Source organism: Numenius arquata, chromosome 1 (genome assembly GCF_964106895.1).
Source record: "Numenius arquata chromosome 1, bNumArq3.hap1.1, whole genome shotgun sequence".
Lineage (NCBI taxonomy): Eukaryota > Metazoa > Chordata > Aves > Charadriiformes > Scolopacidae > Numenius > Numenius arquata.
Genome location: NC_133576.1, coordinates 6,910,143 through 6,936,157, shown reverse-complemented (window position 1 = coordinate 6,936,157; position 26,015 = coordinate 6,910,143). Strand labels below are relative to the sequence as shown.

Here is a 26,015-nt window from a genome sequence, read left to right as displayed (position 1 = left end):
GTGAGCTGTAGCGGTAGCTGCTTTTCGTTTGCTGTCGCTTCCTGTGCTACAGACCAGGATTTGCTGGTAGGTGGTTGCATGAGGGTTTGGATGGGTCATGAGATGTTTCCTACGGGGCCTGCCTGATTCCCTGGCTGAGGCCACAGCAGTGGTGTCCTCGGTGGCCCAGGTGTGGGTGCACGATGCCCTGTTAGACCGGGAGATTGTTCACGGCTGTGAAAGCGCAGCTCCTGCCTGTGGGCCTTGTTCTGTTCCCCACCCTGAGTGGGCTGTGAGGGTCCCTCACCTCAGGAATACAGCTTGGAGGCTGCCCTTCCCTGCAATGGTAGCTCAAGGGCTGAGGTTACACTTGACAAGATTTCCTAGGGGTGATCTTTTCTCAGTAGCAACATGACTGCAAAGGAATGGGGAAACCATTTGGTTTAAATGTCTCAAGGGGAAAAGTGCATAATGGGGGAGGAAGGAAGAGACGAGGGCAATACAGTCTAGTAAATCTGGGATTGAGTGGTAAAACTATGCTGAAGGGAAGGACAGATAGTGATTGTGAATGGGATTTGCAGAGCAAACAGACCAGAATTAGGCAATGGGAAGAAAGGGAGACTGAAATGTGTTGTGCAGGGTGACTAAGATCATCAATTGGATGATTGAAGAAACCATCAATTGGAGTGATAGCAGAGGAAAAGAAGGAGAGGGGATAGCCAGATTAGATGTCTGTATGTAAAACAGAAGGAGGAACTCTGTGACTGTGAGGGAAGCAGATGCCTGATCAAGCCTGTGGAAGAAATCACATGTCTGGCAGGGAGCCAAGATGCTCAAGGGAAAGGGGGTTGTTCAGCACAAGGAGCCAGAGAAGAGATGAAGTAGGACTGCACATCATTGTGCAAAGGAAGGACAAGAACAGGGTAAGTGCTGAGGGATAAGGAAAAAGGAAACTAACATGACCTGGCAAAGAAACGTTATTGAAAGTACTCAGAATTAATGAGTCTCTCTCATTATGAGTGTGTGGCTGGCTGGATAAAAAAATCAAGATTGGAATAGGAAGAATGACAAACATAGAAAGAACTAGGGACAAAGGATCAACTTGGGATAGAGGCAAGCCTCTCTAACAGACTGGCAGGAACAGAGAGGTGGTGCTGCATGCATAAAATTGGAAATGCAGAATATAAAATGCTTCCCTGCAAACCTGAACAGGAACCCAGGGTTCTTGAATCTCACCATTCCTCTGCTGTTCCCAGTATCTATGAAACCCACGGAAAGAGCTCCACCCATCACAAGTATCTGCGTATTTAGAGCTTGTTAACTTTTCTCCTATCATCAGTTCCTTTCTTCACTTAGGTGACAAAGGTCCTTGAATTGCTTCTAAAGTCTCTGGTCCTAAAAACACATAATGGAATTTTGTCTGCTTGTCTTTCACTAACCTTGCACTCATAACAGTGTTAACGTTATGACTGCAAAGTCAAGTTAGTTAAGAGTGGAAATCTGTACTATGGATATTTCTGCAACATTAATTTAGTATGTTAGTTATAGGTGTTATGGTACTGCCTTGAATTACAGAGTCACAGATTATTGCTTCCGCATGCTTCTGTCTCTGCAGATGAATCAGGTCTGTATGCCAGCTAACAGCACTGCTTTGCATCAAACAAGGAATGAAAAGAAAATTACTATCTCAAAGTTCAGGCAGTCCATCCCTACTCGGGAGGTAGATTTAGTTTCTTCAACTATCATAGAGTTCTTGTGCTAATCTGGACAAAACACCTCAACAAAAATTTTTAGTGTGATCAGTAGTACTTTGTTCTTTGTTATCTGGGTACAAAGTTTGAGGATCCAGATCTGATTTGGACAAATACTTAACACTCCCAGCTACACTGTAGTCAGTGGAAACCGTGCTTTGAATATTTAAGGTACTATAAAATGCAAAGTAGTAGAACAAAACAGATTCTAGTAATCTGAAAATAGGCAACCAAATCAATAAATATGATTTTACTTTAATTTCTACATGTATAGTTTTTTCTCCCATCAGTCAAATAGAGATAATATTTCCTCTTCAACTCACAGGAAGTTTAAGAATAAATGACATTATATAAAGAGAATATTTAATTGCAAATAAATAAGTAGGTTTATCTTCAGTGATGGTTTAGAGAATGTGCGCTATATTAAGCACAAAGGTTGTACATTTGACAATAATGAGAAAAATTTTTGAAGCAAATGCCATCCGTCCTACGTATTAAAAGAGGTAGGACAGAGGGAAAAACTATGCGTTCCTATAAAGCAACATCACAATGCAAATCCACAGTGAGGCAAATAAGGGTTGTACAGGCAATGCTTCCTTTTCTATTTCCTGGCTTTTTAGCATTTGAGCTTGAACCTTACTGTAATGTTCTTTCGACACAGTTTTGCAAGAGATTTATTTAAATTTGCTTATATTGAGATACAAACCTTGCAGTAGGTTTCTCCAAATTAGTCTGCAATTCTCTTCAGCCTCTAGTTAAATCATTTATTCAGCTCGCTTTCAGGCACTTAAAATAAATTACCCTTTTTATATTAATCATGAGTATATCTACATAATGCTTTCATTCTGAAGCATTTAAGTCAGATAGTGACCGCTGTGCCCACCAGTGCAGCACAGCTTCCTACTGTTTAATAATACAGCAAAAATATAGAACTGGACTTGCAAAATCAAGAAATTCTTTCTAAATTTACTCACTGTGTTCCTGTATAAAATCATGGAACGGTTTAAGCACACGGACAGGATGTATCCAATTGAAACTACTAAAGAAAGTTAAACTTGAATAGTCAAACCCCTATTTGAATAGTTTTACTAAGTCGCAAGTATTAATACTTACATCGATTAAGTTTCTGCATTGTCAGAAGAATAGCACAGATTTTTGTTGTTGCCGTCCTTGAATTTTATTTTAGTACAAGCAAGAAAAAGATCTTACTGACTTACCTACAGGCACCAAATTCTATATATACTATCTGTTGTTTTAGATCCCCTTGCCCAAATACCAATTTCTGTAGCTTCTGCTATCTAACAGGAACACAGCCCATGACAGGATTGGCTGCAGACTGAATTTGATCTTTCTGTTATTATTAGCAGGCTTGCATTACTACAACGTAGTCTGATGCCTTTCCAGGAAATATTTCTGGGATGCCTGTTTTTGCAAATATTTTGTATAAATGTTAACCAGACAGATATCCATGGTGTGTACACCCTTATGCTGTCTAGTCTAGTGATAATACAGATTTTCTTTTATGTTTCTACAGATCTTCTGTTGTAGAAAAAAAAAATATCAAAAGACTGGCTTTTTAGTTTTCTGAGAAATTGATGAGTGAAATATAAAAGGCAATGGCTTTCTGTACTAGAACTCTTTGAAAAGCTTTAATTACAGCTTTCATTCACTTCAAGACACCAAACCACATCTTAGTCTTTTATGGAGGAGTAATAGAATGCCATTGCACAGAATTTCTTCTGACTGCGGCATCTCATGTGTGCAGTGCAAGTATTTGCTCTAGCTAGCAGGTGAGGAGATACCGAGGAACAATGAGCCTGAACAAGACTGAAATCTTGGGAAATTCCTGTTACTCAAACCTTTTAACTATCTTACTTTCCACAAAAACCAGGACTAACATCTAGGTGAAACTACCTGCAGGTATCTGGATTTTCTCACAAGGTGGTTTTTCAGCCTGGAACACACTGTATAGGTAAACTGGTTTTGATTTCTGTGTTTTGTTTCATTTTTTAAATTTTTTTTTCCATCTCTACTGCTAAGAGTCACTGTAAGGGATGTAGTGGCAGAAGGCAGCCATTTATTAGAAAGCTGGCTTTTTTAAAAGTTACCCACAATAAATCCAGTAAACCTGGAAATTATGGAGAACTTTTACGTGTCATCTATTTAAACAGACTTGGAGCCAGTTAACAAAGTAACAGACTGAAAATTTTTTGCAGAAATTCCTTATTCTAATATATTCTAGTAAAATATGAAAACTCAAAAGTAACCTTACAGCTTTTTTTCTTCTGTAGAATGCAGGACCTTCATATTATAACTTTTCAAGCATTTATGGGTTACATAGTATTCAAGTAGTTAAAGCTAAGGCCGAAAGACATTGCTATGACAATCCTGCCTGAATGTCTTCTTTCTGTGATATAGTCTCTATTAGTTTCTGTACGAAGGCACAGATTCTCAAATGAAAGAATGGAAGCTAAGTGTCCAAATATCCCTGGGCCGGGACCTGTAATCTTTATCGGAATGATAGCTTACATTATAGCAAAACACTTGGTTACAACATGCATTAAATGAGACTTGTAACCGAGATATTTCACACCAAAAATTATATGAGACATAATATGGTTCTCATCTGGTGGTGACATTAATCCAAGCAAGTGTAACATGAACGTGGTGTAACAATTTCTCTTTAGGCATACTACAAGGTATAAGGCACTGCAGCTGGCTAGCTACAAAGAACTTTGCTTCTTAAGTAAGATTTCGTTTGGCTTGCATCCCTGGACTTACGTGTTACATTCGCAGCTTCCCCTCTAGACTTGGTCCCGACTTCACACGAATTACAAATATAGACAACCTCAGCTATACTCCAAATTAGGAAAACTATTTAAGATGCAGGAGAGACCATACTATCAATGACCTCACAGCAAATGTTCGTTTACTAGAAAATACATGAGATCTGGGCAGGCAATAGCATGATAATGCAAACGATTCCCCAGCGATGCCTATGCTGGATCAGACAGCCCATCTGCCTGGCCATTACTGCACAGGGTTCCTGTCCTTAGGGCTCCTTTTTGCTGCAGTTCAAGAGAAGTCCAAGGTCTCAAGCTATGCTTCTCTACTGCACTTCTGCACTGCATACTGGACCCGTGTGCTGGTTGCCTTTATAGCTCTCTGCTTGCTGATCTGTTGATGGTGTTTTTAAGCTTGTTAAATATGTGCCTAGGTAGAAGAAGTAGCCATCAGACCACAAAAGCCCAGCCAAGCAGGAAAAAAACCTCCTACTACTCCTTCAGCATCTGATACGTTCTAACAGAGCAGAGTAACACTTCCAATTTTGTCCCTATTTTATATGAATTTTATTTCTGCAGATATTTCAGCAAACATTTTCAAGATCTGATATTTGTCAACCAAGAAAACTTTTACGCCAGTTCACCAACAAGTTCTTAAAATAATGTTCCCAAGGTTCATTTCTCTGACCTAGTCCTGGTTTTCACCAAGCAGCAAAGTAGTCTCTATGTTTTATTTCCTTTTACCTTTTTTCTCCTGTTTTGTTTTTTTTTTTTTTTTTTTTTTCTTGTACTATCTTCTCCTTGTCTTTTTGTTTGTTTTGATCCTTGTTTCCATTACAGTTCTGCCTCTCCCTCGAATTGGCTTTTCTCCTGCCTGCATTGCTTCCGCATTGTCACTGTTCAGAACAGTCAAGGGCCTTGTGACTGAGCTCCTTTGTTTTTATCAGAAAGGTGCAAAAGACAACCTATTTAATCAAAGGACATTCCAGTCAGTTACGCTCCTTAGTTTTCCAAAGCAAACTCAAACATTCAGATTTTGTTATAAACAGTTCAAACTAAATTCAAGGTCAGAAAGGACTTCAACTAACAGAGCTATTTCCCCCCATCATTTACCCTTTTTAATATATATTTTTCTACATATGATTATACTGAAATGGCTGCACTCTCACTGATGATAATGTTACTAGACTCTAGAAAATAGATTTTAGTTATAGGAATTAATTTAATATTAATTAAATAATTATTAATGATTGGATCAATTTATTATTGGGGGAAAAAAGCCACGGTAAATGGATTGAATGATTGTGTTTAATCCTAAAATGGAGCATACTATAAAATTACATACTGGCATTTTTTCCTGCATTCAGTGTAGGGTCAAGTCTTTTATTAAAGCCTTTTACTATTAAAGCTTATACTGCTATTCAAGAGAGACCTCAAAAAAAATTCCCAAGAAGCTGAAGTTTATCGTCTCTTCCCTGTTTGATTGAAAGCATAGGGCGGCAGCAGCAAATTGTGCACACTGAATAGTGACTGCCACTCAGTGCGAGAGAGGTAGCTACAAGGTAATGCAGAACTCACATGTAGTTATGCTCTCTTAAGTAAAAATTGACTGTAGGGAGACCTTGTTGGTATCTGTCACTGAAGATGTGCCTGTCGCTTCTAAAAATGAGCTAAAAATGAGGGTACCCCTGCAGTTACATTCAGAATTCTTTTACAGATCATGTAACTCTGCAGGGCTTATACACATACGGTGATGGAAATAAAATTAAAAGGTTGTCTTTGAAAATTAATCTGTATATTCAATCATAGGTAAACTCTAAGTGAACTGACACTGGCTTTTGAAAACATATTTTGAATTTCTGATAGTATCTTTCTTCTTCAAAGCATTTTATACACTATTCTGTTTGCAAAGATGACAAACCAGTAAGATCCAGTCAGCTCCGAGGTAGAAAAAAGTAATCACCTACCAGGGAGTAACTGACAGTTCCATTGTGCATGTAGAAGGAATTTTATCTCAATCAACAGGGGCAAATTGGCTTCCTGCTATGAAAAAAATGAAGAAACGAGTTCATTGGTGTCTTAAAGATACTTTTCAACAAGCTCAATAAACTTTCATTATGAGTTCTACCTGTTTTCTTCCAAACCAGCAGGTTCTGGCATAACATAAACTCGGATTCACTTTGCCGTAACTTATTAAACAGCGAGATGTCAAAAGTAAATCAACATTACATCTCAGTGCGTAAAACCACAGCTGAATAATCAGATGCATTGCCTCTCCCAGCCAAAACCAACCCGCTGCATTTCTTCTCCCGATTACATCACTTTGACTAATATGTCCAAAGTCTGCAAGAAAGCCCAAAATAAGCAACTGATTTACCCTATTGTTTAGTACAGTTGGAGAAACATGAATTTCCTGTAATATGAGAGATAAATCTTAGGTGGAATCAAGTGGTAAGCTTCTGTAGTTGTTTTATTTCAAGTATGTGTTTTACCTCTCAGAGTTTCTCGATTGTAGCGACAGAGCTTGCCTGCCTTTGTTGTTTCTTGAAACTCCTTCCTATTTCAAAGCTTACGGGTTGCAACACACTTCAGCATCCTCTCCTCACTCTGACTTTACGCCGATGTTTTTGTAATGGTGTGTGCTCGTCTCTGTCATATACATTTTGAATAGCAGCAAGGAAATATAATGGAAAATAATACAGAGTTACCTCTTGCTGTACATTTGGAAAAGTATACTAAACCTCCTTTTGATCGTATTTTATATGCCTGCTTTTGTACCATATTGGATTGTTGTCCTTAGTGAGTTCCCTAACCCCTTGCAAGGGAATCCGGAGTTTGTGTAATTTATTATTGCTGTGAGGACCGTTGGGGTTTTTAAATAATAGTTATTGTAGTCTAAGGATATAAGAGGAGCAAGACTTACAGGAAAAGGTAGTAACGTTTATCAGATGAACTGATTCAGGCTGAAAAATGGAAAAGCTTTCAAGGACCTTACTTCACAAATATTTCTTCTCATATTACTTTTTCAATTAATGTGAAACAAAGAAGAGTATTAGGTATTGTAATTCTACAGGATGGGTCTGACCTTGAGACCTTGAGTTTCCTGAGCTCAGGAAAATATTTAGCAAGTCTTTGTGACTCCTGTCTACAGCTGACAAAATATTCTGAGTTATTCAGCAAATTATTTAGTAATACATTCCAATGTTATTACAAAGCAGTGTCAAATGGCATTCCAAGCTGGATTTCCCACACAGTGACTGGGGGGCTTAGGGAGCAGAATATCACCTGCTTCTTTTAAAAAACACAAGATCTTTGGCCTTCAGGGTTACTGAACCCTAAATTTCAGCACATTAAAATAGCTGGCTGACTGACCGGCGGTAGCGAGGGGTGAAAAGCGAAAGAGCTAGGAGAGCTGCAGAGCTTCTCCAACTCAACCAAACTCCAGTTTTCAGGTGACAGTGTAGTTAGGCTCTTTCTTCTCCCTGTTCTCTCTGATCCTCCGTCTCCCCTGTCACAATGCGTACGGTTCTCCAAATGTTTGTTAAGCCTTTCTAGGGACGCCGCAATACAGTAATACAATGAAACGACGGAGTGAGAAGCGATGCCCGGGGAGTATTACACGGACGGTTCACAAGGACACAATGTCCTTATGCAAATTGAAAGGTAGTGAAGTCAGTGCGGTCGACGCAACTGCTCTTTGCCAAAAGTAACACCGGATACGGAGTAAAAACAGTGGGTTTATGTTTCATCTGCAAAACTGGTCATCCTTACCAAAAAATATTCCTAAAACTATACCGGCATGTTAATAGAACACTGACATTTAACGAACAAAAGAGAATGCTCAAATTTATCATGTAGGCGCGCAAATCCTGTGAATTCTGATTGAACCCCAAAACAGTAGGAGTGACTGACTGTAAAAACAAAGTCAGTCTTTTAAGACCTATGTTTGGGAAACTTATCCCAGTAAGTACTTCAGGTCTTCAAAAGCCTGTAAAACGCTACCATGAGTACCAGTGGGCTCCAGTTTTCAAAACTCCAGTTAAGAAATCTAAATCAAGAGAATGATGCTTTTTCCATGCAGCGTTGCAACTGGAACGTGGGGGTACGGTTCAGCCGTAAGGTACCCTTAGGCATGACCAAGGGTACTTGTGCCCACCCGACTGCCTGGTCCTCACACCAGAGCCACCTCCTGGCCTGAGGTCCTCTCGCTGAACCAACCCATGGCGGCCCTGCAGAGAGCCACGTGCTGCTGCTAGAGAGTGGGGTAGGACCCAGCTAAATATTGTTAATTGAATGCTGTCATATGCCACGGGGAAGGAACTTCTGAGTTTTTTAGGCTTTGGCTTTAAGAGATTAAAAACAAAAAAGAAGGAAAGGAAGGAGGAGAAGGAAAGGAAGAAGAAGGAAAGAAGGAAAGAAGGAGAAGGAAGGAGAAGGAAAGGAAGGAGAAGGAAAGAAGGAGAAGGAAAGGAGAAAAAGGAAGGAGAAGGAAAGGAGAGAAAGGAAGGAGAAGGAAAGGAGAGAAAGGAAGGAGAAGGAAAGGAAGGAGGAGAAGGAAAGGAAGGGGAAGGAAAGAAAGAAGGGAAGGAAAGAAGGAAAGGGGAAGGGAAGGAAAGAAGGAAAGGGGAAGGGAAGGAAAGAAGGAAAGGGGAAGGAAAGGAAGGAAGGAAAGGGGAAGGAAAGGAAGGAAGGAAAGGGGAAGGAAAGGAGAGAAAGGAAGGGGAAAGAAAGGGGAAAGAAAGGAAGGAGGAGAAGGAAAGGAAGGGGAAGGAAAGGAAGGAAGGAAAGGGGAAGGAAAGGAAGGAAGGAAAGGGGAAGGAAAGGAGAGAAAGGAAGGGGAAAGAAAGGGGAAAGAAAGGAAGGAGGAGAAGGAAAGGAAGGGGAAGGAAAGAAGGAAGGGAAGGAAAGAAGGAAGGGAAGGAAAGAAGGAAAGGGGAAGGAAAGGAAGGAAGGAAAGGGGAAGGAAAGGAGAGAAGGGGAAGGAAGGAAGGAAGGGGAAGGAAAGGAGAGAAAGGAAGGGGAAGGAAAGGAGGAAGGAAAGGGGAAGGAAAGAAGAAGAAAGGCAGAGCAAAGCACGCTGAAGCCAGCGGGAGGAGGAGAGCTTTGGCCGCCGGCGTTGGCAGGCGCGCGGGGCGCTGTGCCGTCACTGCCGGCGGCACGTGCCCCCTGCCGTCAGCTCTCGGCATCGGCCCGCGGCCCAGCCCGGCCCGCGCCGCCTCGGGCAGCCAAGCCCGGCCCTCGGGGGAGCCCGCGGGAGGTAACTCCGCCGTCGCTGTCGCTGTCTCTGTCTCTGCCGCTCGTCGGGGGCTGGCGGTTTTGCTCTCTCCTCGCCTCCATGCTTCCCCTTCTTTAATACTTCTGCCACCTGTAACCCTTCCCAGCGCTAACCCCGTAAAGCTTCCATTTTACCAGTTCCTTTTCTCCTATACCTGGGAAGCGATCCTGCCGTTTCACGCAGACAGCTAATTTGTATTTTTTTTTTTATTTTTTTTTTTCTTTGCCTGTAAAGAGTTCCAAGGTAATTTTAGGGCTGCGGGAGCGCTCCCCATCCCTGCTTTCAGCAAGGCGTAGCAGCCCGCCTTGTGGGGGCTGGGAGGGGGGGGGGGAGGAGGTGTCCCTTCGCCTCCGCTGCCGCTCCGCCACCGCGCAGCGCTTGCCCTGAAGCGCCCCTCGCCTTCCCGGCGCTAAGCGGCGCGGCTGCCCCCACCGCGGCGGCCGGAGCCTCCTCGCCGCCCGCCCGGGAACCCTTCTCGGGCGGAACCTTCCTCCCGGGCGGCGGCTGTTTCCCAGCCGGCGGGCACGGCGGCGGGGAGGGGACGGCGCTGCCGGCGAGGGCGGCGGTGGCGTTGCCGGGGGTAAGCGGCTCCTCTTCGCTGGCCGGTGGCCCAGTAACCCCGGTTCCGTTACCGGAGGGGAACGGGGAATTTGGCTCGGCAGAAACCACTGCCCTGCCCAGCCCGGTGCTCCTGCTTTTATCCCAGAGGGAACCAGCGGGCCCGTGGAGCGGGAAGGGGAAAGAGGCTTCCCTTTGTACTGAACGTTTTAGGCTGTTCTCGTGTATTAAGCTGCTCAGAAAAATCGTTTTTTGGAGTTTCAGTCGGAGAACAGAGCCGTTATTTCAGGGAGAGATCCTTAAATAAAATACTGGGATACCAGGTTGGAAGGGCCCTCAAGGATCATCTGGTCCAAGCTCTCTTGGCAAAAGCACGGTCTAGACGAGATGGCCCAGCAGCCTCCCCAGCTGAACCTTGGATGTGGCCAGTGTTGGGGAATCCCCCTCTTCCCTGGGGAGATTATTCCAATGGCTGAGCGTTCTCGCTGTGAACAATTTTCCTCTTGTGTCCAATTGGAATGTCCCCAGGAGTAACTTGTACCCATTACCCCTCACCTTTTCCATGTGACTCCTTGTAAAAAGGGACTCTCCATCTTCTTTGTAGCCACCCTCTAAGTAGTGAAACGTGGGGATAAGGTCTCCCTGAAGCCTTATTTTCTCAAGGCTGAAAAAAAAACAATTTTCTCAGCCTTTTTTTTCTTGAACAGGAAGAAAATATGAAATTAGAATTTCTTCCGATAAACCCTCCTTTTGTTTGGAGTAAAGACCCAGCTCCCATTCAGCGCTTTCAGCTGTATCTGGATTAGTATAGTATAGTATAGTATAGTATAGTATAGTATAGTATAGTATATCATCAGCAAGTTCGCAGATGACACCAAGCTAAGCAGGAGTGTTGATTCCCAGGAGGATAGGGAAGCTCTACAGAGAGACCTAGATAGATTGGATCATTGGGCCAAAATCAATGGCATGAGTTTCAACAAGGGCAAGTGCCAGGTTCTGCACTTGGGCCACAACAACCCCGTGCATTGCTACAGGCTTGGGGAAGTGTGGCTGGAAAGCTGCCTGGAAGAAGGAGACCTGGGGGTTCTAATTGACAAGCGGCTGAATATGAGCCGGCAGTGTGCCCAGGTGGCCAAGAAAGCCAACGGCATCCTGGCTTGTATTAGAAATAGCGTGACCAGCAGAAGTAGGGAGGTGATTGTGCCCCTGTACTCGGCACTGGTGAGGCCACACCTGGAGTGTTGTGTCCAGTTTTGGGCACCTCAATCCAAGAGAGATATCGAGGTGCTGGAGCAGGTGCAGAGGAGTGCAACGAAGCTGGTGAAGGGCCTGGAAAACAAATCATATGAAGAGCGGTTGAAGGAGCTGGGACTGTTTAGTATGAGGAAGAGGAGGCTGAGGGGAGACCTCATCACTCTCTACAACTACTTGAAAGGACACTGTAGAGAGGTTGGTGCTGGTCTCTTCGCACAGGTAACTAATGACAGAACGAGAGGGAATGGCTTCAAGCTCCAGCAGGGTAGGTTTAGACTGAACATTAGGAAAGAATTTTTCACAGAAAGAGTGGTCGGGCATTGGAATAGGCTGCCCAGGGAGGGGGTTGAGTCACCATCCCTGGATGTGTTTAAGAGACGTGTAGATGTGGTGTTGGGGGATATGGTATAGGGGAGAACTTTGTAGAGTAGGGTAGATGGTTGGACTCGATGATCCCAAGGGTCTCTTCCAACCTGGACGATTCTGTGATTCTATAGTGAGGTCCAGTTGCCAGGCGGCCGTGAGGAAAGATGGTTGGAAGGCAACTGCATGTGCCTGTGGTTATTCCAATGTGTCTTTTTAAATGTAAACCAGCGTTGAATGCAGGTGACCAGGTCCTCTGTTTTTCTAAGCATGCTCATTGAAGAAGTGTTTATTACATCTAATGAGAGAATATTCAAGACTAGTCACAACTACTCAGTACTAAAAGGCGCAGAGAAATTTGAACTTGATCATTTGCAGTCATTTAGCTATTACGGGTTGCTGATAATTGCTGCCACATTTGCACAGCTTCTGCTTTAATGGATAAAAGGAAACAATGAGGTCTAAAATGTTGGTAGTGAGAGCATCTTGTGCTGAGATGCTTATTTTATTAATTTTGGTAAGTTGCTAATGTAATTATTAAAGCTTTCTTGGGGATTCTTTCCCAAGTGCTTCACTGGATGAAGTTATAAAGTAATACAATCTTTCTCAGAATAAATAAGTTGGATTTCCTTCATGTGCTCTTTTTGCATTGTGAACTCAACTTTTCCATATATACAGGAATCTTGTTCTCTAAATTTTGAAGTGTTTTGCTCTAGATAGTTTATTGTTCTGAATTTTGAGTGTGCTAATGTTCTTCAGATGATAGTGTACCATCATCTGTAGCATCAGCAAGTTTGCTGATGGTACCAAACTGGGAGGGGTGGCTGACACTCCAGAGGGCTGTGCTGCCATCCAGCATGACCTGGACAGGCTGGAGAGCTGGACAGAGAAGAACCTAATGAGGTTCAACAAAGGCAAGTGTAGGGTCCTGCATCTGGGGAGGAAGAACCCCAGGCACCAATATAGGTTAGGGGTGGATCTTCTGGAAAGCACTACTGAGGAGAAGGATCTGGGAGTCCTGGTGGACAGCAAACTTTCCATGAGGCAGCAATGTGCCCTTGTTGCCAAGAGGGCCAGTGGGATCCTGGTCTGCATAGGGAAGAGTGTGGCCAGGAGGTCGAGGGAGGTCATTCTCCCCCTCTGCTCTGCACTGGTGAGGCCACAACTGGAATACTGCATCCAGTTCTGGGCTCCCCAGTTCAAGAGAGACAGGGAACTACTGGAGAGAGTCCAACGTAGGGCAACTAAGATGATTAAGGGATTGGAGCACCTCCCTTATGAGGAAAGGCTGAGAGAGCTGGGGCTCTTGAGCCTGGAGAAGAGAAGGCTGAGGGGAGACCTTATCTATGTTTACAAGTACCTAAAGGGTGGGTTGAAGGAGGGTGGAGCCAGACTCTTTTCAGTAGTTCCCAGCGATAGGCCGAGGGGCAACAGGCACAAGCTGGAACATAGGAAGTTCCATTCAAATATGAGGAGAAACTTCTTTAGGGTGAGGGTGCCAGAGCCCTGGAACAGGCTGCCCAGGGAGGTCGTGGAGTCCCCTTCTCTGGAGATTTTCAAGACCCGCCTGGATGCAGTCCTGAGTGATGTGCTCTGGGCAATCCTGCTTCGGCAGGGGAGTTGGACTAGATGATCTCTAGAGGTCCCTTCCAACTCTGACAATTTGCGTGATTTCTGTGATCTTTGTAGGATGCTGTCAGTGAAGGAAGGGAGCACAGGGAAAATAAATATCACAACAGTATTTTTCCACTTGAAAAGACATCCTGGGTCCATTTCCAGAGGAGATCTGTGTGTTTTCCTCAGAAATGCAGATGTCCCTCCATCATAGGGTGGGGGTTTTTTGGTTTTGATTTTTTCTTTGGGTTTTTTGGTTTGGTTTTGGTTTTTTTTTTCTTTTTTTTCAGTTAAATGATGTCTAAACTTAGGCCTCTTGTTTCCAAAATAGCTTCCAGCATGTCAACCTGAGAGCTGGCGAGTAGCCTTATGAGCCATAGGATCTGGCAGAACGCTTATTTCAGGGATTAGGGTCTGCAGTCTGCAATCTCCACGACCACAAGCTGAGATGTGTTTCAAAGCCAAACGAAAAAATACATCCTTATAAAAACAAACCCAAGAATTAATGTAATGAAACTCGGGGATTTCTTAGTGATATGATATTGTAGCCAAGTTCTTTTGCTAAGGTGCAGTCCTTCCTGTGCTTAGACATGAGACAATACAGATGATGCAGAAATAAGTTTTTATTTAAAATACTTGCCGAGAAAAAAAAAAAAAATAACTTTTGTGTTGTACGGTCTGGTAAAGTAGCCAGGCGGGTACCAGAGGGCTTCTCGTGATCATTATATCTTGCAGAAGTCCAGTTTCCACAAACTTGGTTGAATCAACTGATTGTTAGGGAAAAAAAAATAATTCAAGAAATGCATTCATTTACTTGAAATGAATTCCCATTTTAGTGGGTGTGATAGATTTTTTTTCTTGAATTCGACACAAGTATTTTTCAGCTGCGTGAGTAGCCGGATCTCTGTTTGCTTCAAAATGTCAATCGACTCGGCTTAAGTGGAGCTGTGGTGGGTTTACACACTCGTACTTCGTCAGCTTCATTTCTCTCAGTGCGCTGCTGAACTGGGATGTGACATACAGAGTCTGGATTTTAAAATACTTGATAAGAATAAATAGAAAACGCTAATGGTAATACATCTGGTTTTAATTTTGGCCTTTTTTTCAAGGTAGAAGCATTAAGAATTATTTGACTTTTTATTTTGCTTAGGGCTCCGAGATGGATTCATCAGAACGATCAACAATTAGAAGTGAGCAGAAATCCAGGTAACTTGTGTTGCAAAGGTTATACAAAACTGTCTCTTAATGAAAATCTGAAAACACAGTGGAAATCCATTACTGAAAATGGGATACGAGAACAACATCGTGCTGGAAAACTTGAAATGATCCCAGAAACCAGTCTCTCCGCTGACTTGAGTGCTTCAAACTCAGTTAAGCTGTTTGTGAGGAATAACAGTTTGTCCTAAGTGTAGCAGGAAGGCATGGGGATTATCAGCAACATATCCTGTGTATGCATTAGCTAGCGACCTTATCTACATGTGTCTTAATCGTTTTGTCTGAGGCCGTTTGAAGTTAAACATTACAGTTTTAGTTAGGTAGTTTCAGACGATTGTGAAATAAGAGGTGTTAAATATCTGTATTGCCACATTACCCCTGGTGAGGCCCCATCTGGAGTATTGTGTCCAGTTCTGGGCTCCCCAGTTCAAGCAGGACAGGGAACTGCTGGAGAGGGTACAGCAGAGGACCACAAAGATGATTAGGGGCCTGGAGCATCGCTCTTATGAGGAAAGGCTGAGGGACTTGGGTGTTTTTAGTCTGGAGAAGAGAAGGCTGAGGGGGGATGTGATCAACATGTATAAATGTATGGACCTGCTTTGGCAGGGGGGTTGGACTAGATGATCTCCAGAGGTCCCTTCCAACCTCATGTGATTCTGTGATTCTGTGAAATACTTAAAGGGTGGGTGTCAGGAGGATGAGGCCAGACTTTTTTCAGTGGTGCCCTGGGACAGGACAAGAGGTAATGGTCAAAAACTTGAACATAAGAAGTTCCACCTAAACCTGAGGAGGAACTTCTTCACTTCGAGGGTGGCAGAGCACTGGAACAGGCTGCCCGGAGAGGTGGTGGAGTCTCCTTCTCTGGAGACATTCAAAACTCGCCTGGATATGTTCCTGTGCAACCTGCTCTAGGTGGACCTGCTCTGGCAGGGGGGTTGGACTAGATGATCTCCAGAGGTCCCTTCCAACCCCATATCATTCTGTGATTAACAGGAATTCAAAATCTGTAGAGGTAGTTTTGAAAGTCAAGGGAATTCTAAGGTTCTGTATTACTGAAATCCTTGTTTGTATGCAGTGATTTAACTGTATACTTTAAATGCATTTTCACTTTTTTGCAAAGTAATCGCGAAAGCCAGACTTTCTCTGCAGTTCCTTGTGCGGTGGATACTGACATAGAACCAAATACACCTTTGAGAGTAGTCTGCGGTTCGTACCATCTGAGTGGTGAACTAGATGAACCCTTGATCTGAAGGAGCATGACTGTTCTTATGTTCATGTGTCCTAAAGTAAGAATAAAAGAGACTACTTTTTCCCAGAAAAAAAAACCCAAAAATGTGTTTCTTTGAAATATCGTGACTTGTCCCTTTGAAATAGTCCTACTTGCTTTCTGTCAGACACGTACTAAGGAAATCACTGCACGGTCCTTTGACTACTTTTTTTTGAAAATTTCAAATGAAACGGTGTTTGGCTAGCCCAATGGACTGAAAATTGGTAATTGTCAATTTGGATCTCAAAGACACTAGTGATTTGAAGTTGTTGCCATGTTTTGGGCTTAAATTAATTATGCATGAATTGTACTTGTCTAAAACGACAAAAAAACCCCCAAAACCTTAAAGTACATTGTCGTTTTGGGGAAGGCTGTGAACTGCTGCCAGTCCATTCTTCTGCACAGAAACGGAGAACTCGGTTCCTTTTGGTTGGCTGGTATTTTGCGCAAGCGTTAATAGTTCATGCGGACTTCTTGAGTCACTCATGAGATCTTCAGAGAAGTCAGAAAATGCAGCGTAAAAAAAATGAAGATTTTTGTTTTCTGTTTTAAAGAAAATTCTTAAAAAGTCTAATAAGAAAGCAGCCTCGGGACCTTCTTCTTGTGATCGGCACTGGGGTAAGTGCTGCAGTAGCACCAGGAATCCCAGCGCTGTGCTCCTGGAGAAGCTGCATTGAGGCTGTAATTGAAGCAGCTGAACAGCTGGAGGTGCTTCATCCGGGAGATGTTGCTGAATTCCGCAAAAAAGTCATCAAAGATAGAGACCTGCTTGTGGTTGCACACGATCTCATCAGAAAAATGTCACCGGTGAGTATGTTTATAACTTATAGAATCATAGAGTCATAGAATTGTCTAGGTTGGAAGGGACCTTTAAGATCATCTAGTCCAACCATCAACCTAACTCTCATTAAAAAAAAATACTGATTTCTAAAGTTATTGTATACTTTCATTTTGTTATCAACAAAAACTCTTTTCAGGTTTCTAAAACTTGATTTTTTTCTGGTAAAAGTTGAAATTTTGATGGTAATCGTATCATACGCTGTACATTTTGGAGTGGCTAAAGAATACTTGGATTTTAGTGTAAGTAAGTGTTCATTGTAATTAATGCAAGCAAGAGTCCTGACTATTAAATACACTCCTTGATGTTTCTTGGAACTGAAAGAGGAATTTACAGCTCTGCCGGTTAAAGCTAGAGATACCCTGAAAATACAGGTAGACCTTGACCCTACTGATAGCCTCAGATCACCCAGGCTTAATCACCGCTGCAGCTCACACTTCACTGGAGATGACAGTCCATACGTGCCCGCTTTCTCAGCCCGTCGGTCATCTTGGGTTCCAGAGATATTCAGATTGTGCTAATAGGTTTGCCAAGTTGAAATAATTAGGGTGACGTACGTACTGTTAAGGTGTAGGATGTGTTGAGTGTTTCGCAACGCGCGGTGAGCTTCTCTACAGGCGAAGTGTAATAGCAACCTCTCTCTTTTAAGAGGAGTCTGCGCGTATGGTTAGGCTTTGTAGCAGATCTAATGTTTAATACGTTTTTCTCAACCAGGAAGAAAAAACAAAACAAAACAAACACTCCCCCCCAAAAAACCCCCCACCTTTCATAGTATATTGAATCCAGGGAATGATAATTTTAGTACGCTAACTGATTTTCAAAGCAGTGAAAGCATGCTCAGAAAAGGTGAGGTTTCCATGTAGTCAGGCCAGTAACTAGATTGGGTTGATAAAAAGACGTTTGTTCTCTACATGATAACAATTTATTGAATGGGAAGCCTGTATGTTTTATAGAATTGTTACTTGTTCCTGTCAGTCTCAGCAGATGCACTGGGCAAATGCAGCCTGTGCTTTTAGGAAAGCGTACCTTCGGTCTGGTTAGAAGTGACCAGTGAGGATTTAACTGTAGCAAAATAGTTTTGTTTTGTTGTACCTGTATTACAGGCTTCCTTGAGAAAGCCAGACTAGTATTTTGAGCTATGTTAAGGGGAGGCAAGAGCACCTGAATAATTTGAGGTTGTTTTTTGATGGTTTTGTGCATTTAATGCTTTGTATGCTACGTAAGCCCTCTCTTAAATGCTTCAGCATTAAGTAGACAAATGATGCGGGGTTTCTGTTGGAGGCAGTTATAACGGTGCACGTGGTCCTTACGAAACGTTCATCTTTTTCTTTCTTCAGCGTACTGGGGATACAAAGCCAAACTTCTTCCAGGATTGCTTAATGGAGGTGTTTGATAATTTAGAACAGCACATTCAGAATCCCGTTGTCCTGCAGTCAATCCTGAGACTCATGGAGAGAGGCACGATGGTTCTGACTACAAACTATGATAATCTACTTGAAATATTTGGTCAGCAACAGGGTAAACCTATGGAATCTTTAGACTTGAAAGATAAGGATAAGGTATGATGAGAGCAGTAAAAATTTTAGATTTTAAAATAAGAGAAGGCAGCTTGTAAGCTTCATTTAAAGATGTTTTCCTGTTTAAACAATGTCAAGGCTAAAACTTCTTAATTGGAAAAGCATGTCTATAAGCTAACAGCAGATGCGCAGACGTTTATTTTACGTGTCTTTTTATTCTGAATAATCTGGTAACAGTTACCAAACAGAATTTCAGTGACACGTTTATTAACCGGTTCCCCCCCCCTACCCCCTCCTCGCTCTCTGGAAAAAAACCCACAAACTTATTTAACTTCTCGTGAAGTAATTGTTAGAATTGGAAATGTGATTGCAGCTAGCTGGCTGTTAATCTGCTGTTCATGTCTTTCCTGTCACTGTTGCTGGATCTTGCTACCTGGCTGAATGCTTTTTTAGACCAAAAAGCCAGTGATATGTTCAGTATCAGCATTCACCTCTGTGTTGTAATTTGAAGTAAGCTGTGTAATTAGTAATTAAAATTATCTCTTGCTGCAGAAAAGTGCAAAAAAGGTTATTTCTGCTTTAAGTGGTTTTATAAGTTAGGACAGCTGTGTATTTTATTTTTGCAGAATTTCAGTTATTCTAGTATATTATAGTATAACAAAAGAATGTAACTTGCGTGATTTGCTTTAGGTTCTTCAGTGGGCAAGAGGTCATATAAAATATGGAGTTCTTCATATTCACGGCTTATATACGGATCCCTGTGGAATGGTGCTAGATCCCTCGGGATATAAAGATGTTACTCAAGATCCTGAAGTCATGGTTTGTGCGATCTTTAAAATTTTTACTATATTTTGCCAAAGTATTTTCTTGTAATCACTGCATACACGTTACCTAAGGCTCGGGTTTTGTCAGATTGTACAGATTAAATAATCGGGGCCCGAGAAAAATGGCAGTATTAATCAGAAAGCCAGTGTTGCTGGGGCAGTGTATGCTCTTGTATATTGCTTCTCTCTAAATCACAAATCAAAATCACATCCTCAGCTGTATGTCATGGTTTTAGACACCTTTGTATTTTTCTCATGAAAGAACATTGGCCCCAAAATACTAGACACCAGAACAAGGGTTCATCACCATCTGATTGCTTGGATTCATCTTTTAGCGGCTTAAGCTATTACTAGCTCCGGATCCTGGACTTAATGTCATATCTCAGGTATTTTAAGAAGTCAAATATTTAGTCATGAGTATTAATTTTCCTTATTTCCAGATTGATCTAACAGGACCCTAATATTCTGTCATCATAAATCTTTCAATTTAAAATTCCCTTACTGGCAATATTTACATGTGTATTTAATTTTGCGTGGTAACTTTGATTTTTGAATATAAATTTTTTTTGTAGAAACAGTGCTTCTGAAATGTCACTTTGTCCTGATCCTAAAAGATACGCTTAATTCAGTTCAGCAGTGATGTCTGTCTGCTTCTCCTTTTAAGTCTGACATGTTTGAAAAGTTCTTACCCTGGGCCTTTTGACTACTCAAGTGAACGTAGCTCTTGTGTGTTTATATTTCTTAACAGGAAGTTCTTCAAAATTTGTATCGAACCAAGTCTTTTTTGTTTTTGGGATGCGGAGAGACTCTGCGTGATCAGATATTCCAAGCTCTTTTTCTTTATACCGTAAAGAACAAAGTGGATTTAGAACATTATATGTTGGTGCTTAAAGAAAACGAAGACCACTTTTTTAAGCTCCAGGCAGATATGCTGCTTCACGGAATAAAAGTAGTCTCCTACGGGGACTGCTTTAAACAATTCCCGGAGTACGTCCAAGATCTGACCGCTCAAATCTGCAAGCAGAGAAGTCCAGGTAGCGTGTCCTCTTCAGTAAGAGAATGTTGAGCGGGTGCGCGGCAGGAGCAATCCCGAGCGTCGGAGCAATCCCGAGCGTCGGAGCAACCCGCGGCGGGTCCGAGGTGTTGACCTCGTGCGGAGCTCGCGCTTGGCGCGAGCAGCGTCTTTGCTGGCAAAATGGCGCGCGGGGTTGGCACACGTGACTAAATCGTAACCAAATTTCTTTTTCTGCGAGGTCTGTGGATTCTTGAAAATTTAATCTTTTAATTCTGAATTTGTCTTTTTGGTAGCATTTGGTTAAGGTGTTTACTCGGTGTATTTTTTGGCGTGAACTACTCCGGTATATTGAGTATTACGTTATATGAAATATGACACGTCAGGAAAAGAAACTAAAAGAATTGAAGGAATTAATTGGTGGGATAAGCTGGTTGAGCCACAGTATCTGATTAAGCGCAGAATGGGCAATTAAACCAGTACAGCCAGTAGTGTTTGGCTTAACACAGTTAGGGCTAACGGGGAGAAAACCCGAGTGCGAGGATGGTGTTTTGTGACAATAAAATAGAAGAGGTTGTGGAATAATACTCCATTTGTGGGAGTGAGTGGCATTTCTGTAGAGGGTGGTTAATGCTAAAATTGGAAATAACTCCATCCCTTTGGCAGTAACAGTTCTGCATCCACAGGGAGCTCAATTTTACTAACTAGGGGCATTCACCACCCGCTTTCCCTCCCTGCTCTCTTCCAGCCTGTTGTCTCTCAACTCATAAAATTCCTTAGCTGTAACAATGAAGAGCCTTTAATACAAAACCAGGGAAAAACAACAACTCTATGTTGAAGGAAAAGAGATTTCTTTAATATTTTCCAAACAAGGACAGTTCTACTGTGGCTTATCCAGAGAATTGGGGAAAATAACTAGAGTAAATGACCTCGGGAAGAATACTGTCTCACAGTTCTTTTATTTATCGTGTCGGTGAAACTGTTTTGTCTAAAATTATTCCCAAGCAGTGCATAGCAGGAAAACCTTCCCCTTTCCCTCCTTAAAAGAAAATTGCAAGTGTGTGCCCCAATTATGTAATGGTTTTTGTAACCGTTTAATATTACATTTAGACTGGGTTAGATTTTCCTTTCCTTGAAGGCTAGAAAAAATATTTAGCACAGTAGGTAGGTTTCAGGGAGTTTGTCTGCAGCGCGGGCACCTAAAATAAGCTGGGCTGCAGTTTCAGACACCGAAGGAGCCTTAGGCTGCTCGTTTGTTCTTCGACGTGCTGCTGTCGGTGGATGCGATGGACACGCTTCTCATAGTCTGAGCAGTGTTCTAGAGCTTGGAGCATCCAGCTCACTGCGAAGGAGCCATCAATATCAAAACAGGGTGGGAGATACCTTTACGTAAGCTCTAAACAGAAATGTTTGCAAAATGCTCCCATTTTCGTTCAGTGGAATTACTGATGGGCATAACGCTTGCAAGAAGAGGGTCCTTGCTCTGGCTTCAAAATCTTGATCTCATTTACAAGTCAAGATCCCAAACAAAACTGTTTTCAAATGTGCGTAACTGCTCTTTACGGTATCAAACTGTGAGGTTTCATTTTTTTCCTGCTTATTTACAAACTCTCTCTAAAAAAAAAAAAACCAGCGGGAGTTTGTTAAAAGGGTTATATGAAAGAAATGAGAAATGCGGGCCCTGATGTTGATAGGGGACTTCAGCCACCCGGACATCTGCTGGAAAAGCAGCACAGTGAGCTGCAAGCAGTCCAGGAAACTACTGGAGTGAGTTGAGGACAACTTCCTAGTGCAGGTGACAGAGAGCCTGACCAGAGGAGAGGCACTGCTGGACATGTTGCTCACTATCAGAGAGGTTCAAGATTGGAGGTAGCCTGGGCTGCAGCAATCACGCCCTGGTAGGATTCTCAATCTACAGATGAAGCTGCTGAGCCACTATTGTATTTAAAAACTCACGGCAGATTGTTGAAGATCCCAGCGACTGGAGAAGGGGAAACATAGCCTCCATTTTTAAAAAGGGAAAAAAGGAATTCCTGGGGAACTACAGGCTGGTCAGTCTCACTTCTGTGCCCAGCAAGATCATGGAGCGCATCCTCCTGGAAACTCTGCTAAGCCACATGGAAAACAGAGGTGTGATTGGTGGCAGCCAACACGACTTCGTGAAGGCCAAATCATGCCTGACAAATTTGGTGGCCTTCTGCAGCAGGGTTAGAGCACTGGTGGATAAGGGAAGAGTGACTGATGGGGGTACTGGTGAATGAAACACTGAACATGAGCCAGCGATGTGCACTACCAGCCCAGAAAGCCAGCTGTATCCTGGGCTGGATCCAAAGAAGTGTGGCCAGCGGGTTCGAGGGAGGTGAATCTGTCCCTCTACTCTGCTCTCATAAGGCCCCACCTGGAGTACTGCATCCAGCTCTGGAGTCCTCAGCACAGGAACAACGTGGACCTGGTGGAGCAGGTCCGGAGGAGGGCCGTGAAGATGATGAGAGGGCTGGAGCGCCTCTCCTATGAGGACAGGCTGAGAGAGCTGGGGTTGTTCAGCCTGGAGAAGGGAAGGCTCCATCCAGGGAGACCTCAGAGCAGCCTTCCAGTACCTGAAGGGGGCCTGCAGGAGGGATGGGGAGGGACTCTTTATCAGGGGGTGTAGTGACAGGACAAGGGGTAATGGTTTTAAACTGGAAGAGGGGAGATTTAGATTAGATATTAGGAAGAAATTCTTTACTGTGAGGGTGGTGAGGCGCTGGAACAGGTTGCCCAGGGAAGTTGTGGATGCCCCATCCCTGGAAGTGTTCAAGACCAGGTTGGATGGGGCTTTGAGCAACCTGGTCTAGTGGGAGGTGTCCCTGCCCATGGCAGGGGGGCTGGAACTCAATGATCTTTAAGGTCCCTTCCAGCCCAAACCATTCTATGATTCCAGATACAACCTTTCTGTTTTGGGATGTTGCATTAAAAGTATAAAAACTTTTTGGGTGCTAATTTGTGCTGTTGCTGTCTCTTATGCTTCTCTAGATGCTGATCGAGTGGACAGCACAACACTGTTGGGTAAGTGATGTTCTTATTTTCACAGAAGGTTCCAGAATCTGTCAGAGGGATAAAAATAAAGTCTCCTATTTACCAAGTGTCGTGGTTTCGGCTGAATTTACCAAAACCGGACCGACAGATGGCCCTTCCCCCCCCTTTCTCCCCCCCCTCCCCAAAAGAGGAGGGAGGAGGAGAAAGAGATAAGGAGATTCAGAAGTTTAGAATGAACTAAACTACTTTAACAAAGAATTAATATTAAAATAAAAATAAAGAAGAAAATAAAGAAATAGATACAATATATACAAAACCCTATCGAGCTCCCAGGATGACAGTCACGTCACCGGCAGGCACTGGGGAAGTCCCAGACTGGACTCAGCGACGGATGGGAACTGGATTCCAGCTCTGGAGTCAGGAACACACGGATCGGGATCAAAGGCAGATGAACAGACAGAGTCCTCTCTGGACGTCGGCCATCGCAGGAAGGGGCTGACCCTTTGATCCCTCAGCTTTTATACTGAGCATGGGGCAGATGGGATGGAATACCCCAGTTGGTCAGGTTTGGGTCACCTGTCCTGTCCGCTCCTCCCCACCGATGTGACCCCTCTACGTTTTTTCCGTTTCCGACCCTCTAAGGGGGCAAATAACGAAATTGGCTGCCCTTGGTTGTTACAGCAATAAGGATAAGCAAGGGCCTCCCTGCACACCATCCCTTGGCATGGAGCACAAACATTGGTCTGATCACTCTGAGAACGAGCAGGTTTCTCCACAATATGCCGTTAATTTCAGAGAGTTAGAGGAGGCCTAGCTAGGATGTAAAGTTACAGAACAGAAAATTGGTTCAGTTTTACTTCAAACCGGGACACCAAGTGATTGAATTATTACTGTGCAGCGCTCTCATTTAGATCTGAATGTCTGCTGAACAGATTCTCTTTTTCCCTTCTTATTTTCTTTCTGTATATTGGCAGATAACTGGTGGCTCTCAGCTGTCAATAAAAGGACAAATGATAGAATGGAAAAGCTCCACAAATGTACATAAAAAATTGTTAATGTCGATCAGAGTATTCTAAGATAATATTAACATCTATGAGGTTTTGGCTTACGTTTGCAAAAATACGTTTGGCTATTCTGAATGCCTTCCTTAAGAAGGTATAGAAGACTGAATCTCAAGCTTAAGCATATAGTACTGAAGGTGAATTTTTGGCTAAGTGTTGTTCAGGTATCTTTGTGATACTTCCGTGAATAAGCAGAGCAATAATACATTCCAATTTATGGTATAAAATAGCAAACCTTCCTTTTGAAACGCCACTTCAATTTAAAAAGATTACACTTCTAAGATGTTTGTGCTGCTGCTGCAAATAAATCAGAACTGTATGAAGGTATCATTTCTTTATTGCATATAAGTGTCTTGGGCGTTGCAGGGGACTAAAAAAACCCACTTTTCCACAATCAAAAAGTACACAAGGTCCAAGATGCTTGCGGGTAGGTGTAAAGGCAGAGATTACTTTTGTAATTCCAGCTAGGTTTTAAGCTTACCTGTCTTTCGGATCAGTTCATAAATCCCTTTGTTCGGTAAAGTAAAATTAGGCATCAGTGGAGAAGCAACTAAAAATTTGAGCACAATTCATTCCAGTCGCACTTAACGTAAAGCTCCTTTACTAACTTATTAGCACCCTCCTTGCAAGGAATTTTAGCACCCATTTACTTGTACTTTGGAATACATAGCAAGTAAAGAAAAAGAAGAGAATTATTCCTTAACACAGATGTGTATAATACTGGCTGAAGTGATGGATGTCTTGATTTTGAAGGCATTTCCCTTCCATTCGTTTCTCCCGCCCAGCTATGTTTATGCTGTTTATACTTTCAACGGTAGCTCACGCCAAGAATTTTTTTTTCCTCTTAATAATAAGGGATCCAGACTTCTTAAAGAAGCTTCTCACCTGGGAAGTCCACAGGCATTACCACACAAAATCAAGAATTATTTTCTTCAAAAGGCAGCTGGATAATCAGTACTTCCTATTTTATATGTTAGTCCCAGAGCTCGGTGTTAGGAAGCAGCTCCAGATCACTGCACTGGTGCAGACTTTCGGTAGGGTTAGCGTAACAATTCAGAATCCAAATACAAGAGCCTCAGTGGACCAGTATTGCGTTTATCTTAATATTTGGTGCATGTAATAAAAAGTATACAAAGTACATGTATGTAGCAACATTAAAATACTTCTTTTTTATTTCCCTCCCCCCCCCCCCCCGCCTCTTCCTCCACAGGAACTTCATGTGTGGACTGTGCTAAAAGGAAGTTAGAAAATGGCACTGACTCTCCCAAGAGAATCAAGCAGTCAGACAATGGCACGGCCACTATTTAATCAACAAAACCCAACAACAACAAATAAACCAACCCAGAAGCTTTTGAACAGTAGGTGTTTTTACATCTGCTGCATGGAAGGTTTTGAGCTGAGCGTTTCCGTGGTTTTAAAGTGGAATAAAAATTGTGCATCTTAGGCTTTTCTCTTCTGGAGCTGTAAATGTGTAATGTCCCTAAAGCTCGAGAGTTGTACTAGTCCCTCTCCAAGCGCTTCCACGCTACTACGACTGTCTGCAGCGGCCGTTAGAAGCAGGTGCAGCTTTCCTGCATCCAGCGCATCCAGCCACCCGGACCAAGCTCTCAGCGAGGTGAAGCCACAGCAGAGGGAAGGTTTGAGTCTGTCGGAAGTGACTCCCGGCACCCCTGCGACTATCTCTTAGTT

The 26,015-nt window shown here is 42.8% G+C and overlaps 1 protein-coding gene across 3 annotated transcripts; it reads left to right on the top strand.

Moving 5' to 3' along the window:
- The first annotated feature begins 839 nt into the window (after positions 1-839).
- FAM118A (family with sequence similarity 118 member A) lies at positions 840-25,768 on the top strand. Of its 3 annotated transcripts, none has more exons than XM_074148542.1 (8): positions 840-902; positions 14,728-14,783; positions 16,614-16,866; positions 18,235-18,456; positions 19,105-19,233; positions 19,987-20,272; positions 23,263-23,295; positions 25,537-25,768. In XM_074148542.1, the coding sequence occupies exons 2-8, from the start codon at positions 14,737-14,739 to the stop codon at positions 25,632-25,634; spliced, it is 1,068 nt and encodes a 355-aa protein (XP_074004643.1). In that variant the 5' UTR covers positions 840-902; positions 14,728-14,736; the 3' UTR covers positions 25,635-25,768. The 3 variants fall into 3 exon arrangements, with proteins under 3 accessions (XP_074004643.1, XP_074004635.1, XP_074004627.1); XM_074148534.1 differs by lacking the exon at positions 840-902 and adding an exon at positions 9,612-9,770; XM_074148526.1 differs by lacking the exon at positions 840-902 and adding an exon at positions 10,324-10,368.
- Positions 25,769-26,015: the final 247 nt, after the last annotated feature.

Excerpts from the sequence above, each read along its gene's own strand:
- FAM118A (XM_074148542.1), top strand. The coding sequence starts at position 14,737 with ATGGATTCATCAGAACGATCAACAATTAGAAGTGAGCAGAAATCCAG. Across the intron at positions 14,784-16,613 it reads AGAAGTGAGCAGAAATCCAG|AAAATTCTTAAAAAGTCTAA; the intron begins GTAACTTGTGTT and ends TCTGTTTTAAAG. Across the intron at positions 23,296-25,536 it reads GGACAGCACAACACTGTTGG|GAACTTCATGTGTGGACTGT; the intron begins GTAAGTGATGTT and ends CTTCCTCCACAG.